Source organism: Teleopsis dalmanni, chromosome 2 (assembly GCF_002237135.1).
Source record: "Teleopsis dalmanni isolate 2A chromosome 2, ASM223713v2, whole genome shotgun sequence".
NCBI lineage: Eukaryota > Metazoa > Arthropoda > Insecta > Diptera > Diopsidae > Teleopsis > Teleopsis dalmanni.
In genome coordinates, this window is record NC_051847.1 from 195,261,657 (window position 1) to 195,276,704 (window position 15,048).

At 30.2% G+C, this 15,048-nt stretch overlaps 3 protein-coding genes across 4 annotated transcripts in view; 1 reads left to right on the forward strand and 2 right to left on the reverse strand.

The window, feature by feature from the left end:
* Positions 1–4,303: 4,303 nt before the first annotated feature.
* LOC119683582 (filamin-B-like) lies at positions 4,304–6,884 on the reverse strand. Its single transcript, XM_038097344.1, has 2 exons — positions 6,348–6,884; positions 4,304–4,913 (listed from the first exon to the last, which is right to left on the reverse strand). The coding sequence occupies exons 1-2, from the start codon at positions 6,472–6,474 to the stop codon at positions 4,561–4,563; spliced, it is 480 nt and encodes a 159-aa protein (XP_037953272.1). The 5' UTR covers positions 6,475–6,884; the 3' UTR covers positions 4,304–4,560.
* A 2,529-nt stretch (positions 6,885–9,413) lies between these two features.
* On the reverse strand, positions 9,414–13,990 carry LOC119679294 (coatomer subunit gamma). 2 transcript variants are annotated; one of them, XM_038091559.1, is made up of 8 exons: positions 13,910–13,990; positions 12,064–12,719; positions 10,899–12,000; positions 10,654–10,835; positions 10,355–10,529; positions 10,094–10,279; positions 9,864–10,016; positions 9,414–9,689 (listed from the first exon to the last, which is right to left on the reverse strand). In XM_038091559.1, the coding sequence occupies exons 1-8, from the start codon at positions 13,977–13,979 to the stop codon at positions 9,559–9,561; spliced, it is 2,655 nt and encodes an 884-aa protein (XP_037947487.1). In that variant the 5' UTR covers positions 13,980–13,990; the 3' UTR covers positions 9,414–9,558. The 2 variants fall into 2 exon arrangements, with proteins under 2 accessions (XP_037947487.1, XP_037947488.1); XM_038091560.1 differs by lacking the exon at positions 13,910–13,990 and adding an exon at positions 12,900–13,083 and having other exon boundaries at positions 9,415–9,689.
* Positions 13,991–14,357: 367 nt separating this feature from the next.
* The window catches only part of LOC119676495 (serine/arginine-rich splicing factor 4-like), a 2,398-nt gene continuing 1,707 nt past the window's right edge, over positions 14,358–15,048 (forward strand). Inside the window, exon 1 of the mRNA XM_038087734.1 lies at positions 14,358–15,024. Within this exon, the coding sequence (XP_037943662.1) occupies positions 14,358–15,024 (667 nt within the window). The remainder of the gene's footprint in view (positions 15,025–15,048) is intronic.

The following is a 15,048-nucleotide window of genomic DNA, read 5'->3' on the forward strand; positions in this document are numbered from 1 at the left end:
ATTAAATATATTACTTTCAATAATTAATTAATATATATTAAATATTATAATAAAATGTAATTTAACTGGGCTTAAGATGGGTTAAACCATAATGTGGTTTTATTACGAATATTTCTTTTAAATATAAACAAAAATTTACCAATAACTAATGGCGTTTTTGATTAGTAAATCTGGATTCAATCTAGATTTACTCTCGATCTGTCAAACTTTGCCCAATTGAACATTTTAAGAATAATCTAACATTTTTGTAGCAGTGTTAGTAAGCATTTATATATTTCAAAAGTACATATATCGAATCAAATTATATATTATTTGTCAAGTCATATAAAACAACTCTTCATTTTAGCGTAATTTTAATACTCTAGCAAACTGTTTAGAGTCTTATTAATTAATCTCGAGGGTTATATATTAATCTCTATTTGTTTCTATATATTATATAGAAAGAAATATATATTAATCTTGAATATTATACAGATTTACCAATCGTAAATGAAAATTGCACTAAAAGTGAATCTCGATTGAAAAAGTTACCTCATGTTTACCAATCGCAAACATCATAAGTAAGTGTAACTTACTTACTAACATAACTAAGTAAGTGTTACTTAGTAAGTAAGTGTAAAGTGTAACTTACTTACTTATTAAGTAGGTGTTACTAATCAATCATTTTAGTTCTTAAATAAACGATCTTAAGAGCGGTTAAATTAAATTTTATAAATATAATACAATATTTTATACTTATGATTGGTAAATCTAGATTTCCTCTCGATCTGTCATTTTTTGCTTATATTGTGTGGTGCAATCAAACAATTTTAGGTTAATCCCAAAATTTTATTTGACAGCTACACATATGTTAAAATGTCAGTACAGCTTTTTTTTAATATATTATTTTTTTCGGTTTCCTTAAGTTGAATTTTTATTAATTAATTTGCAAGTAAACACAATATTTCAAAAACTTAAAATGCCAAATACAAGTGAATGGTCAAATAACATAAAACAGCTGGTAATTTCAGGGTAATTACATTAACTTGATAAAATATCTAATCTTATAAATTAATCTTAAAGTAAATCTCGGGTGAAAAAGTTATTATAGCTTCGTTATAATCCACAACAATACTAAATTTCTACAGCAAAATTGACTTTTAATATTTTGAAGTGCTAGTAAAATTGCGCTTAAAATATTGAAAATTTGTTTTATACCAAATTCAAAATAAAATGATTATTTGCGCTCAACATTAAACAATTTCATTTAGCTATTATTATTGACCCCAATGGAAGACAAAAATCTTATTTAAAAGAGGGGAGTTAAATGGTTAATACCGATTATTATTTTCGAACTTCTGGTCACTCTACTAATATAATTTCTTGAAATTAAACTTGTATTATAATATCTGACATTAATTGTTACAAATTTATTATTATTGCAAGTTCATAAAAAAAAAACATTTAATAATTAATATTAGTAAAATAATTATCTAATTTTGTTCAAATTATGTTAGACAATAAATTTAATATTTTTACACCTTTCCAACTACTGCACTGCTTTTTGATAACATAAAATGTCATTAACACAAATTGCAGCAACAAAAGAGAGCAACAATATTGTTTGCCGGTCGGCAATCATCATTATGCTTGCCAGTAATCGTTCATTGAATTGAGTGCTGCAATCAAATGTTCATTAGCGTAACGAAATATAAAAAAAAGCATAATGACTTTAGCAATTATCATTATTGAGAGCGGGAATCAGTAATGAATACACAAATGTAAACAAAAGGCCTGAAGATAAGAACACAAAATAATGAAACAACAACAATAACAATAAAAAAAACATAAATAAATTAAGATTAATTTCACTCTCATTCGTAATTGGATAACATATGTAGACGAAGAAGAAAAATTTAAATTTTTTTAAGGCTTTGTAATCCGGTGGGTATATAAAGGTAAGTAAAGTAAAGGTGATGTTGACAATTTTTTTTATAAAAGAGTTGACGTATCAATTTGATGTAATTATTAATTAAATTTTGATAATTAATTTTCTTTATATTATATAATTGAAAGTAATTATTACAAATTAATTATTAGTGATACATTTACTAATTTTTATAAAATATTTTTTTAAGAACATAGAGGGGGGAAAAGGGAAAAGTTCTTGAACATAATATATGTAAATAAATTTAATTAACTTCATTTCTCAGATTTTTATTCTTCTATGAAAATTAATTAATCCTTGCAATCTAAGAAGCTCTGATGTCCGTGAATGTATATATCCAATAGCTCTTTAAGATAGAAGAACAATTAACCTAAGGTGGCTGTCTTATGTCTCCAAGAGCAGCTCTATACAACAGCGCTATTCATTTTGTGGTTCTTGTAATTGAGATTTTGATAAAGTTTTTATTCCAATATATTACGAATAATATATAAAATATATACTATATTTAATCCTTTAACTCATAGGAGGAGCATAGGGCCGCAACAAATATCTTCCACTCGGTACGATTGGTAATATTTCAATGTCGATTTGCCTTCTCCAGGTGTGAGTACCTGCTACCCATCGGGTTCCACTCAATCGCCATATATAATTACGCCATATATATATAATTTATTATATATTATAATTAAATAATAAATATAATTAACTACAAGAAATATATTAGGAATACATCCATTCACACCTACCATTAGGTGTGAATGAGTTGCGACATTATTTAAATCTTCTGCATGAAATACTTTACGGAACTAGATCCTTTTTAAGGTAGTTTTCAAAAAGTTAATAGTCAAATTGCAGATTATATTTCAGATATACTTTGAGAAATATTCATTTTCAAATTGTCAAGAGTTCAAGAAATGTTCGTATAAACGTCACCTTTCGTGAAACACTACAAATAAGAATCAGTGGAGACGAATCGTAATGTTCGTCATCAAAATTTGAAACTACACATTCGGTAAATTTCTCGCCCAATAAAGTCCAAAGATGATTTGTAAAGGTCTATTGAAACTATATATCTTCGAGATACAGATATTCAATCTTCGCCAAAAGAAAAAAAAAGGATAATTATATTGCTGTAGCGATAGGAATTTAAGATTTATGTCACAGCTTTATCATATCCAAATAAATAGGGATCTATCATATTTCCAGAGCAAATACTACATCATACACTATAATTTTGGGTTTGGTTTCAGATCTAATAGTTTTTTTACAACTACTTGAGAATTGGCACTGCCCCAGATGGCACACTTATTTTTTGACATATACACCAAGTCAGAACTAAGCTTTATTAATAAAGAAAATTCCATTTAAAAGTAGTTACTATTCCTCACATACGTTTTTTTAATTTTACCCACTTATAATTTGTAAATGATCTATTTTGAAAAATGACAAACCCTAAACTAAGCATATGATGTCTTAGATTATAGTTGTATTTGATATATTTGATATATATAATGTCTGACACAAATTTCTGAAATCACGACCATGAACTGGACAACCTTTAATTATACAGAAAAAAAAGGAGTCCGTTTCTACCGGTTGGCTGTAGTTTATTATATTATTATTATATTATATTAAATATGACGGCCTGCTCTCTAAAAGGACAGAAACTGGTATTAAATGCCGTCAATTCAGATAATATCGCTTTTTCTATTTATAAGCGATAATGTTTGCTTAGAATTGTATTTAGAATATAGACATTTACTATTCTAACATGATGGAAGACTTATATATATACGGACTTTATACAGATGTGTAGAATGTCTTACATTTGTGTATTAATAGATCTTTTAGTCATAACCAATTGTGTGAATATCGGCTCTGCAGAAAATCCGTTCTAGTATGAAGAGTCATCGGCTTTTTGATTTCTACGTCAATTTCGATATGGCAAGATCTTGATCAAAGAAATATAGTTTCATTCATTTAAGGTAGTTAGACTGTTCTAGAAGTTGAGCCGTCTAATTTCAAGACCTGATTTGTGGTTTGGTTATCCGATAGAATATTGTTGTGGTTTTTAAGAACGCTAGATCTACGTTTAGTTCGCATTTTATTTTCTTTTTCGATTGTGAACACTACTGCCCAGAATACGTCAGGACGGCTCACTGGTTTTTTAAAGTTCAGACTTCAGGAGAAGCCAATCTAACATAATTTAATAATGCCTTAATGAAGTAGCAAATAGAAACAGAAATTTATTCATATTTTCAATGCTTTATAATATTAGAATTGGCATTAACACTTATGTTGTTAGTATATCTTCCTAAAAGAGGTCTAATATAGCTTTAATGAATTCAAAATGTAAATAGGCTTTCATTTATTTTTTATTGAAATTAATAGTGGTGAGTTTTAGTAAATAAATTCAAAGTGAAACGATTTTTAACAATGACATTCGATTTGTATTATCTCTAAAAGTCTATATAATTAATTCTAATATGACACAAAGATGAATTCTTAAACTTAAACTTATGTAAGAATGGTATATATGTAGAACTTAAAAGTACATTAAATAATGACACATGAAAAGTACTGCTGATAAACCATAGATATATATATATATCAATATAGGTATATTTGTATATCTATGTTTTCATTGATTCTGCTTCATTACATATGACAACGATAATCAACGGGGACTTATGTACTGGTACAGAATTACATTTCATAAAGACTTTGTAGAGACCGACTTCGTTGACATTAAAATCAATTTCAATTCGTTCTGGATCAAGTACCTTTAATACCATTGTACTTAGAACTCCAGAAGGACTTTCAACTTTAACTTCAAAGTTTCCCTTAGCTCCATTTCGCCTTATTATAAAATTGATATTTGTATTTTTGTGAACTACACTGTTAGGAAAATGCAGCAACTGTATTTTACTGGTATCGGTTAGTTCCGGTGCAATAAATATGCTATGATCGTTTACTGGATACACATCTGTGAAATTAGAAAGAAGGTAAGTATTTTATTAACAATAATTTAGAAATCTTATATATGGTAAAATAATAGGTTACTAAAATCAGGTACTTATTCCAATAAATTCAAGATTCTCTTTAAAGTGAAAGCTCTATTGATCTTTGATATAAAAACACCTTAAAGAGAGTATTTCCATTATGTTGGTAATTTGGGTGTATAAAGTATTTAGTAAATTAACTAACAAAACCCTTGTAATATTTTTAGGTAGTCATACCGTGAGCATCTTTCAATTTGGCTATCTGCTATAAAAACTACTACTAACGTCTAAGTCTTTTATATAGTATCTATATCAAGGCACTATGGTCGTAAGTTGAAAAATAAGTGATACAGAAGTATCAGTCGTAATTCAGATTTCCATAATGTCGCTTTAATGATGGTTTTTGGTAGAGTCAGCTATTTTGGGTAACGTTTTCCAATGCACTATATTAGGACAATTGAGGCCCTATGCTCCACTAGGAGAAAAGAAGAGCTGTAAGTAGGTAAGTAATATAAGGACATAGTTTACTTCTAGGATTTAATGCTATTAGGCTTTAATGAGTTTATGCAATTTTAACAAAACTGCACATATATACTTTCTATATAAAATATTTAACTTAAAGACCCGATATCTGAAAAACTAACCCATATATTGCCATATAGCATAGTGAAAAAAGTTGTCCAGTATAGTTGTATTTACTAAAACCCGTTGTTAAATGTGTATCAAACCGTGTTAGGTATAAGTATTATTATTAGAAGGAACAATTAATCTTGACCAGGCTGTTTAAGATCTTGAGTGAGCTCTAAGACATTTTAGGCTTTGTCAAAGGTTAAATGTGATTTTTTTTAAACCTCTGAGTTCTTGTATTGTAACATATTCAGCTAATTGGCATAAATAGATATCGGCGTAAGTCAAGTTCCGATGATTCTAGATAGTAACGATCATCCGTATAACATAGTCTAACAGTGATAGACTTAGAGCTATGGTATCTACCTCTCACTTATCTCTTTCTAACACTCACAAGATTAAGATTTTTTTCTTGTGGTGTCCACAGTGAAAAACTTTAAACCTACAGCCGAAACAGATCAGATATATGGATGAAATTCACTACATTCCTTACTTTAATTTTACAGTCCTCTTACGTTTCAATAAAATAATTGATATAATGTGTTCAAAGTTATTTTTTGTCCTTTTTTTTTCTGTATTATATTTTCGCTGTTCAGGTAGATTTGATATTTTCAAGTTCAAGGTAGAAACTATTGTAAGATACTGCAGATACCCACAGAATTTTTGATTAGGTGCCAACAAAAAAATGTATTTTTCTGAAAGCACTTGTAAGAATTATCAAGGGGTAATGCTAGTCTATACACACATATACATATATATATATATATGATATTCTAAACCGATTTACTCACCTGCATCAGGTGTTTTCTGATATTTGCCAAATGTGTAATCATGTTCACTGTTCGCATTGGGAGTTGTATTTTTTCGCGTAGTACTGCCACTTGTATCTAAACGCAATTCTTGAGATACTTTGAACATTTTAGCACTTTTATTCGTAACCCAGCACAGCGGAAATTAATTAAAATTTTATTTTAATGAACTGGTACTGAACTGCGCCTTCATTAACTCCTACGAGATACTGAATATAATTCGTAGACACTGCTTTCTCTATACCGCGTACACTACATATAGCACTATTTTTAATATTTCACCAACAATATTCCCTTTGATCCATTCCGTTGCGGAATTCGAGGGCGGTGATTGAGTAGCTTTATTTAGTATCTTTTCAAACACATTAAATTCTTTTTGTTTTTTTTTATTTGTTTATTTTGTAAACAAATATTTATAGTTTTGGATCATTAGATTTACAAATCCACCACCAAGTGGATGTGTTTTCACTTTTGGAGTTTCGTTTGTAACGAGAGTAAAAGCGAAACTGATCGATCGATACATTATGGAATCATGACGATCTATCATAGCAGCAGTCATCAAGCACGAAGCACGATTGTGTTGATATACTCAGCAGATCAAATCTTTGAGTTCTCATACAAATTGAAAGATGTAAAGTTCTACGCGAAGAGAATGAACGAATGAGAAACGTATTTGTATATGGATTTTTATTGGCATATGGCCCAATTCTAAAGTGAATTACAGCCATATAAACATACCTACCATATATACTCATACAGACTCGTACACACTAGAGAAGAAGAGGAAATCATTAAGCAAAATGACTGTTGCGGGTGCGGTTCTTGCATTAGCTTCTCTGAATAAATAAACAAACTTTATGCAATTCTACATCACATGTGTGCGTTTCTTAATTACTTAAATTTGCGGAAGCGTAAAGATAACATAAGCCATGACGTCATATGGAAAATTTAAAGTCTTCATTTTAATTGATTGCACTTTCTACTTCGTGCTCAGAGAAAGATCTTGTCTATCAAGCTCGTTACGTTTTATTATCTAAATATTAATTAGTGCGTCGAATTGGTTATTGGTTATTGACCCATAGGTCAGAGCTACAAGTAGATCAATGCAATAATTGAAAACTCACTAATGTGCATGTTCAGTTTAATTATATGATTTGAATTACAGACTATTATTGTCCTCTTCTGGGTTTAGAGTAGGTCTCTAAGCCCTGTTGCGTCAATAAAAAGTAGTACAGAACCTACATTACGGAGTTTTATTGCCTCTTCCGCAAGAATATGAATTCCCAGGAGCCTATTCCGTATGTGTATTAGCGCAGGACATTCTAACAGCACATGTGTGGTCAATACTTCATTCTCTTTACAGAATCTACTGTTTGCCTCCGTATGCATACCCAGTCACGTAAGGTGGTATTATAGTTTACAGTGCCCTGCTAGGATTTCTGTGATGATTCAGTGTAAGTTTGACATCTTATCTTTCAATTCACCACAGTCAAAGATTTTTAAAAAGATAATTTGAAAGAGGGATATAATTCTAGCAGTTGTCTTAAAAGTTCTTTACTGTCGTTCAAAAAACGAAATGTAACGTTTTATTAGGATAATATAAAACCGTTGTACGCATATGATCTGCGACCCATATATGGATTACACATATAATACATAGAAAGTAAAGTGAGGCAGGAATAACTACTCCTTTGTGTAATTCTATTCAACTTAAAATGTCTGCCATTGAAACTGAACGCACCCATAATCTCTCTTCAGACCTTCAATTAACGTAAATACACTACAAATGTTTGAAAAAACTTTAAAACTGGTTGATAATTAGTCAAGAAGTACTCAATATGGAGAACATCAACATCTGTCCAAATCATTAATTTTTTATTATCATTGGGATTTTAGGGAACCAGGCTCTTCGGAGCTAAAAAATAACAAGTTTTTCTCTTAGATTCAAAACATAAGTTGTTATTATGTTAAGGTATTCTCTTTAGTTATCGAACAAATCTCTTGCATTTCACTAAAGAATGGAATTTAATTAGTCATAAAAAATTATGCGGATTAGCTGACAGTTATCAGGAATAATTGTAAAGAATTGGAGTATCCTCCAGTTCCATGCTGAGATTGAATATTCTCTCATTTAATCAAGTGATCTCATTAAGTTATCCCGTGAAGATCAATTTCGAGAGCAGGTATGGAAACCATAGTATGAGATTGAATAGTCGCTCAATTGATTTTTGTCAAATCTGTGAAGACAACGTCAGTCCATAAACAATATTTAACGTTAAGGATTTTACTCTCTATGGCATATGAGTTTTAAATGAATCAACTGTCGTTCATTATTATTAGAATGAATAATGGAATACCGTGAGAACTTCTAAGCTATCCAGGATAAAATAAGGCTGTTGACTAACCAACTTTTAATAATGTCAATGAAACCTTTTGAACCGATTCACTATCCCAAATAAGGCGATTATTATGTTTTTGTTGTTGTGACTCGAGGAGACCTGCTTGCGAAATACCATTGGGAGGTGTTGAACTGCACTTAGCCGACGAAATTGACGTATGACTTTGGGAAATAGACCTGGCTGTTCGTGGATCCAAATAAAGGATAAGGGGTACAAACCCAATAATAGTTTGTACGTGACACCAAAAAGTTTACTCTGTTTTAATATTAAAAGTATTGGAACCTACAGTTACCTCTTTAACAGGTGATATCACATAGTAGATAAAAACAAACCTTAGTGTGAATCTTTAATAATTATATCCTTAACTTTACAAGAATTAACTTAACATATATTTTGTAGTTTTTTCATTTAATTTAAAAAAATGCAGATTTTTCAGTGTTAATTAAAATAGATCATATATATTTTTAAACTATTCAGTATATAATTAAAATTAAAATTTTGGAAAATATTTCTTTTTATAAATCATAACTTTGAATGTATAAGTTGACAATATTTAAATATTTTAAACACAATAAAAAATGTAAACGAATTGCATTCGCATATTTAAAAAAAAAGACATTTTTACATATAATTGCATACTTAATAATATGAATAATATTTTATATATATATGTAAGATTATTTAAAGTTGTGAATGTGTTTTACCCACATGTGGACTTTAATTATTATTCTTAATTTTTCATCCATTACTTAAAAATGCAATAATTTTTGCATTTTTAATTAAATTATTTACTTTTATCCGACAGCTGATGTTACCAATTCGGCAACATCAGGATCTGTTGTACGAACTGTTAACTGCATCGTTACTCCATCGTCTAATGCCAATTTAGAGCGTACATATATTTCAGCTCCACTCCTAAATGTGCCTGTTAATTATAAAATAAAAAAGATTAATTCAGTTTTAAATTATTTCTAAATATTTCATTTATTTAAGTTATCATCGATAACTTGTTAAATAAAATAAGTAGCGTTAATTTTACTCTTTTCTTCGTCTTTAGAATTAAGCCGAAACAAACATTTTATACAAAGAAATTATTTACCTGAACAAAGCAGCGTATGCGTATGCGTTCCTTCTGGTACTGTGTCGGACAGGTTAGCTGCACCTAACCCTAAGAATTTAAGTATTGTATTAACAGCTTCTTGTAATGTATTGACTGCAGCTAACGAGTACGTGTCTTCAGCCTCAACCCATTCTAAATGCAGAACACAAAAATATATATTTTAGAATATTGTTTTAAAATATTATATATATAGAATTTTTGTACATTACCTTTGGTATCTGCAGCGTCCCAAACAACTTGGAAGTTATTTTTTTTCGTTTTTTGTATTTGATCTGCTACAGTTACTTCTAAATCTTCAAGCATATATTCATCATCGTAACCCTCATCAGAATCCGGCTCTCCGGTATTAGGATCACAATCCTTAACGATAAATCGTAACGTGGCACCAAAGGTAGCTTCATGAAAAATTAATTTATGTACATTAATGTTTTATATATAAAAAAATATATATAATTTAAAAAAAAAATTACCAGCAGATCTGCCGACATCAGGTGGAAATTCTACAATAACATAAGTGGTTTGCATTTCATTATAAGATAACTTCGCACAGGGAATAATAGAAATTATATTAAATCCATCCGGTATGGTTAGGTCAACCCGAACATTTTCCAATATTTGTTCCGATAACGTATTAAGACAGTCAAACTGTAAAGAAATTTAATATTATAATATAATATTATATTTTAATATCGACGAAAAAATAAACTATTTAAAAAATAGAAATGAATAGAAATGAAAAGACAACAACAACAAAACATATGTAACTTACCTGAAATACGACATGATTAGGGAATATATGTTTTATGCATTGCACAGTGTACTCGGTTTCACTTTCAGTTAATTGAGTTGGCATAGTAGTGCGATGTATTGGACCCAGTAGTTGTATATCAGGCAACTGTGCCAAACGAGCAGCACTCTCCTCTTCACGTGTAACTTTAAGTGCACGTGGTGCTATAATAAGATTTAACATATTTTAAATGCTCTTTCTACAGATATTATATAAAAAATATTTACCATTTGATACAAGCATAGCTTCATTAGTAACTTCTTCCTTAATTATTGTTGCTTTGGGCACAATGGACAGATCAAATCTATTAGTTAATTCACTATTTAAATGTTCGGTTAGAGCTTTTTCCAACAATGCCAATGAGCATGTTTCACGTTCAATAATATAATTTTTATATAATTCCGGTTTACCAGTTTGTAATATATTCAAATAATATGTAGCACGATCACGCACCTCATCATCTGGATCCATTTGACAACGGTTTAGAAGTACTAAAATGTTATGCAAAAGTGCTGGGCAAGAAGCACCAAATTGTGCTAAAGCAGTAACAGCGGCTGCACGTACAATTGGACTCTCCAATATAACACGATTATAAATGAAGCGTATGTATTTTGATGGTGTATTCGCAAATGGTCCCTCTTTACCAAGTAAATGTAATATACGCACGGCTAATGAAACATGTTCACAATCTTCAATGAATTCACATAAATGCGATAAGCCAGATTCTTTAGCTTCGGCATTCTCTTCGATTATAGTGATTATTGTGTCGACTATCGATGTTTTATATTCAATTCCACCTTCTTCTCGTAACATGCCGCTGAGGAAATTCATAAGTATTGTATGCTTACGTGGATATTTGGTGCAAAGTGCACAGATCGCTTGTACAACGACAACTTTAAATTCATCAGAGATTTCTGCAACAAATGATGAAATTTGTTTCATTAAACGTTCTACGGAAGATTCAGCGCCTGTTTTTAAGAGCGTAGTTATAGCTAAAGTAGCAACAGATCGATTCGAATCCGTTATAAGACCTTCTAAATCTAAATTACATGTAGTAACAGCAGCTGGGTGGGTCATGGCTACTTTATTAAGCGTGCGTACAGCAGCAAAGCGTAAAGTAGCTTTTGGTGCATTACAGAACATTTGCAAAATAGAGAAAGCCGGCGAAAGTGCGCGGGGATTTGTGTTTTTAAGATTAACGATGGCATGTGCTGCTTCATAGACAACCATTTCACTTTTGTGACGTAAACATAATTCCAAAAATGCAAATAATGGCGATTCATCTGCAGATTGATCTTCTTCTTCAAGCAGTTTGCAAGTAATACGTATCTGTGATAGTAAAATATTATAGTATTTGTTTTAATTATAATTTGATTTACTTTTAATACATACCAGCATACAGACAGCATATGGACTCTTCACACCACTATGTGCCAATTTATTTACCAGTTTAGATACAGCCAGACGATCAGATTTACGTATGTGATAGAGTAAACCAAGTGCATGGTATTGTACCATTATATTATCGCTATTAAGTGCTTCGTGTGCTTCATTAGCCCATCTTTTGACAACATCGCCAGCAGTGCTTGCCAATCTTAATGAGCTAACAAGTGCAGCACAGGAAACACCTGGATTTTTATCTACAATACATTGTTTCATATAACGTTCCACTGCTTGTAACATAGTGTGATCTGTTATACTGCAAAGTGCACGTATTGCAGCGGCACGATATAAATCCTCTTTGCCTGTCATATCCTTAGTAAGTGAGCTTGTTACTATAATCACATCTTCGGCGATTGAGCTTAACTCTTTGATGCCTAAGTATACCATACGCCTTAAAACAACGTCTTTTGATTGAAAAAGTTTTGTCATGGCAAAGAAGCAATCGGTGGCCTCGCGAGCCACCAGCTGTTCGCCTTGATTGATAAGGTAAAGTATCTTGGTAAGAATTAGTATACATTTCCTTGGAATAACAGGCGTGTCATTGAAAGTGCGTGTCTCTTGTAATACTGAGGTTTTCTCTAAATTCTGATATATATTGGTGCTGCCTATAATGTAATAAATTCGAAAGAACTTTTAATTTATGTATTAAGTATTAAAATATGTTCATTTTGTTATTGTTTACTTAAACATGTAAATATTGCATCAGTTTTGACTACGCTGAATAATCACTGCAGTCAGAAGGTGCTCCGGTTTTGGCTTTTATAAATTCATTCACACATACTTACCCTCATCTTCATCCTCTTTCTCACGACGAAAAGAACCCATTTTTACTTAAGTTTTATAAGCGAGTACAGATTTCAATTATTAATAAGCTATTTTATGTTTTATTTAAGATTTTGTGTGTAAAATAGCACTATGGCAGCGGAAAATTTAACACGTCACATTCACAAGTGCAAAATGTCAAAATTTACAAATATATACGTTGCATGTAGAGTAGCCAACTTCTTAAAAAATATTTCTATTTTTAATAAAAGAATGTTAAGGATATATACGTTCAATTGCAAATGATTTTGCAATCATTAATATCATTATATATGTACATGATATGTAATATATGCAAATTGCAAAATAATTATAATGTCTTATAAACTATTTTTAATTAAAATTATTATTGTGGTACGGATAGTTTTAAAAAACAGCTGACTAGGAAAGAATTCAAGCAACATACACATAATTATTTATAATGAAATAAAATCAAAAATAAGTTATTGGTGACTGTAACATTAGAAGAATAAGCAAAGTTTAAAGCTTGTCTGTTAAAAAAACCATAATATTTAAAAAATTCTGTTTATTGGGTACTGTATAGCATTATATATATAAGAATATGAAATTATAGCACGCTGCTGTAGTGCATCTCATATAGTTAAATATAAAACAGCAGAAATTAAAAAGGATTTAGTGAACCATTGTATTCTAAAATCGAGAATAGGTTAATATGGCATTTACACTGGCCGCAAATGACTGATTTGAAATGAGTCATTTGTGGCTAGTGTAAATGCCATATAATACTATCTACTATTGTTTTGGCATTTAATACAATTAAATTTTTTTACTTCATTTGTACTTTGTGTTAAATTGTAATTAATTCTACGTACAAAATAAGACAATTATACTTAACATAGCTTTATTATAATATATGAAAACATTTATATAAACATTGCTTTATATGTTTGTATATGTCAAATATTTTATAAATATATCTTATATTAAATATTTAAATTTTAACAATTATTACCTTTTCCCCTACGTGTATTTCGATTCATTTTGTTGTTATGAGCCAAAAGTTTTAACCAACAATTTGGCATATCTGAAAACAAAAAATATAATAAAATATTTAAAATCAATATTAAATTTATTTCAATGCGATAATGAAAATAATTTTCATATTACACTTTAATTAACAAATATATATATAAATACTAATATATATATTAGCAACAGTAATTAAATTATTATAGATTTACATAGCCAATATTCTTCTTCTATGTTAGGATATGAACTTGCTTTTTAGGAATTATGACAATGAAGTTGGCAACGCGAATCAATTTTGACGTTGCATTGTCAGCTTGGTTGCATGAAAAATTGTTTTCGTATCTATACAGATTTAAAACACAAAAAAAATTATTATTGGTGAACAAGATCGTACTTAAATAAATATTTTAAATTTATACAATATTGCAAATATGAGTGGGCGAATCCGTTCACCTACCACCAAAAGTTCGAAAAGATACAAATCACGTACGCGTTCCAGAAGTTCTAGCCGCAGTACGAGTAGTTCGGGAAGTGATAGTAGCAGTAGTGAAAGTAGTGCTATTAGTAAACATAGTCGCAATAAATCAAGGAGAAGAACACGATCAAGAAGTCCAAAGAATAAAAGACGTGATCGTTCACGCTCAAGAGAAAAAAGTAGTATAGTACAGAGAAAGAGATCACCTTCTAAAAGCACTAATAAACGCCGTAGTCCACAACGTAGTTCCCGCCGTTCTCGTTCGCGCCAGAAAGATAATAAAACTTCGAGCCGGCATCAAACCAACTCTAGAAGATCACGTTCACGTGAAACAAATCCATTCAAACGTAAACAAATTTCAAGTTCTAGTAGAAATTCTGAAAGGAGAAGATCACGCTCTAAAAGTAATGATGTTAGAGACAATGGTTCAAGACATCGAAGATCCAGATCACACTCGAGAAGTCACAATAATAATTCAAAATCAAATACACATGAGAATGATAGACACTCACATTCAATCAGTAAAAATACTGAATATAGTATTAACAGCGAACGTTGGCCAAACGATAGATTTCATGATAATAATTATTTACCACGTGATACAAAACCTCATAGACCACATGGTGAATCTAATAGAAGACACAAAA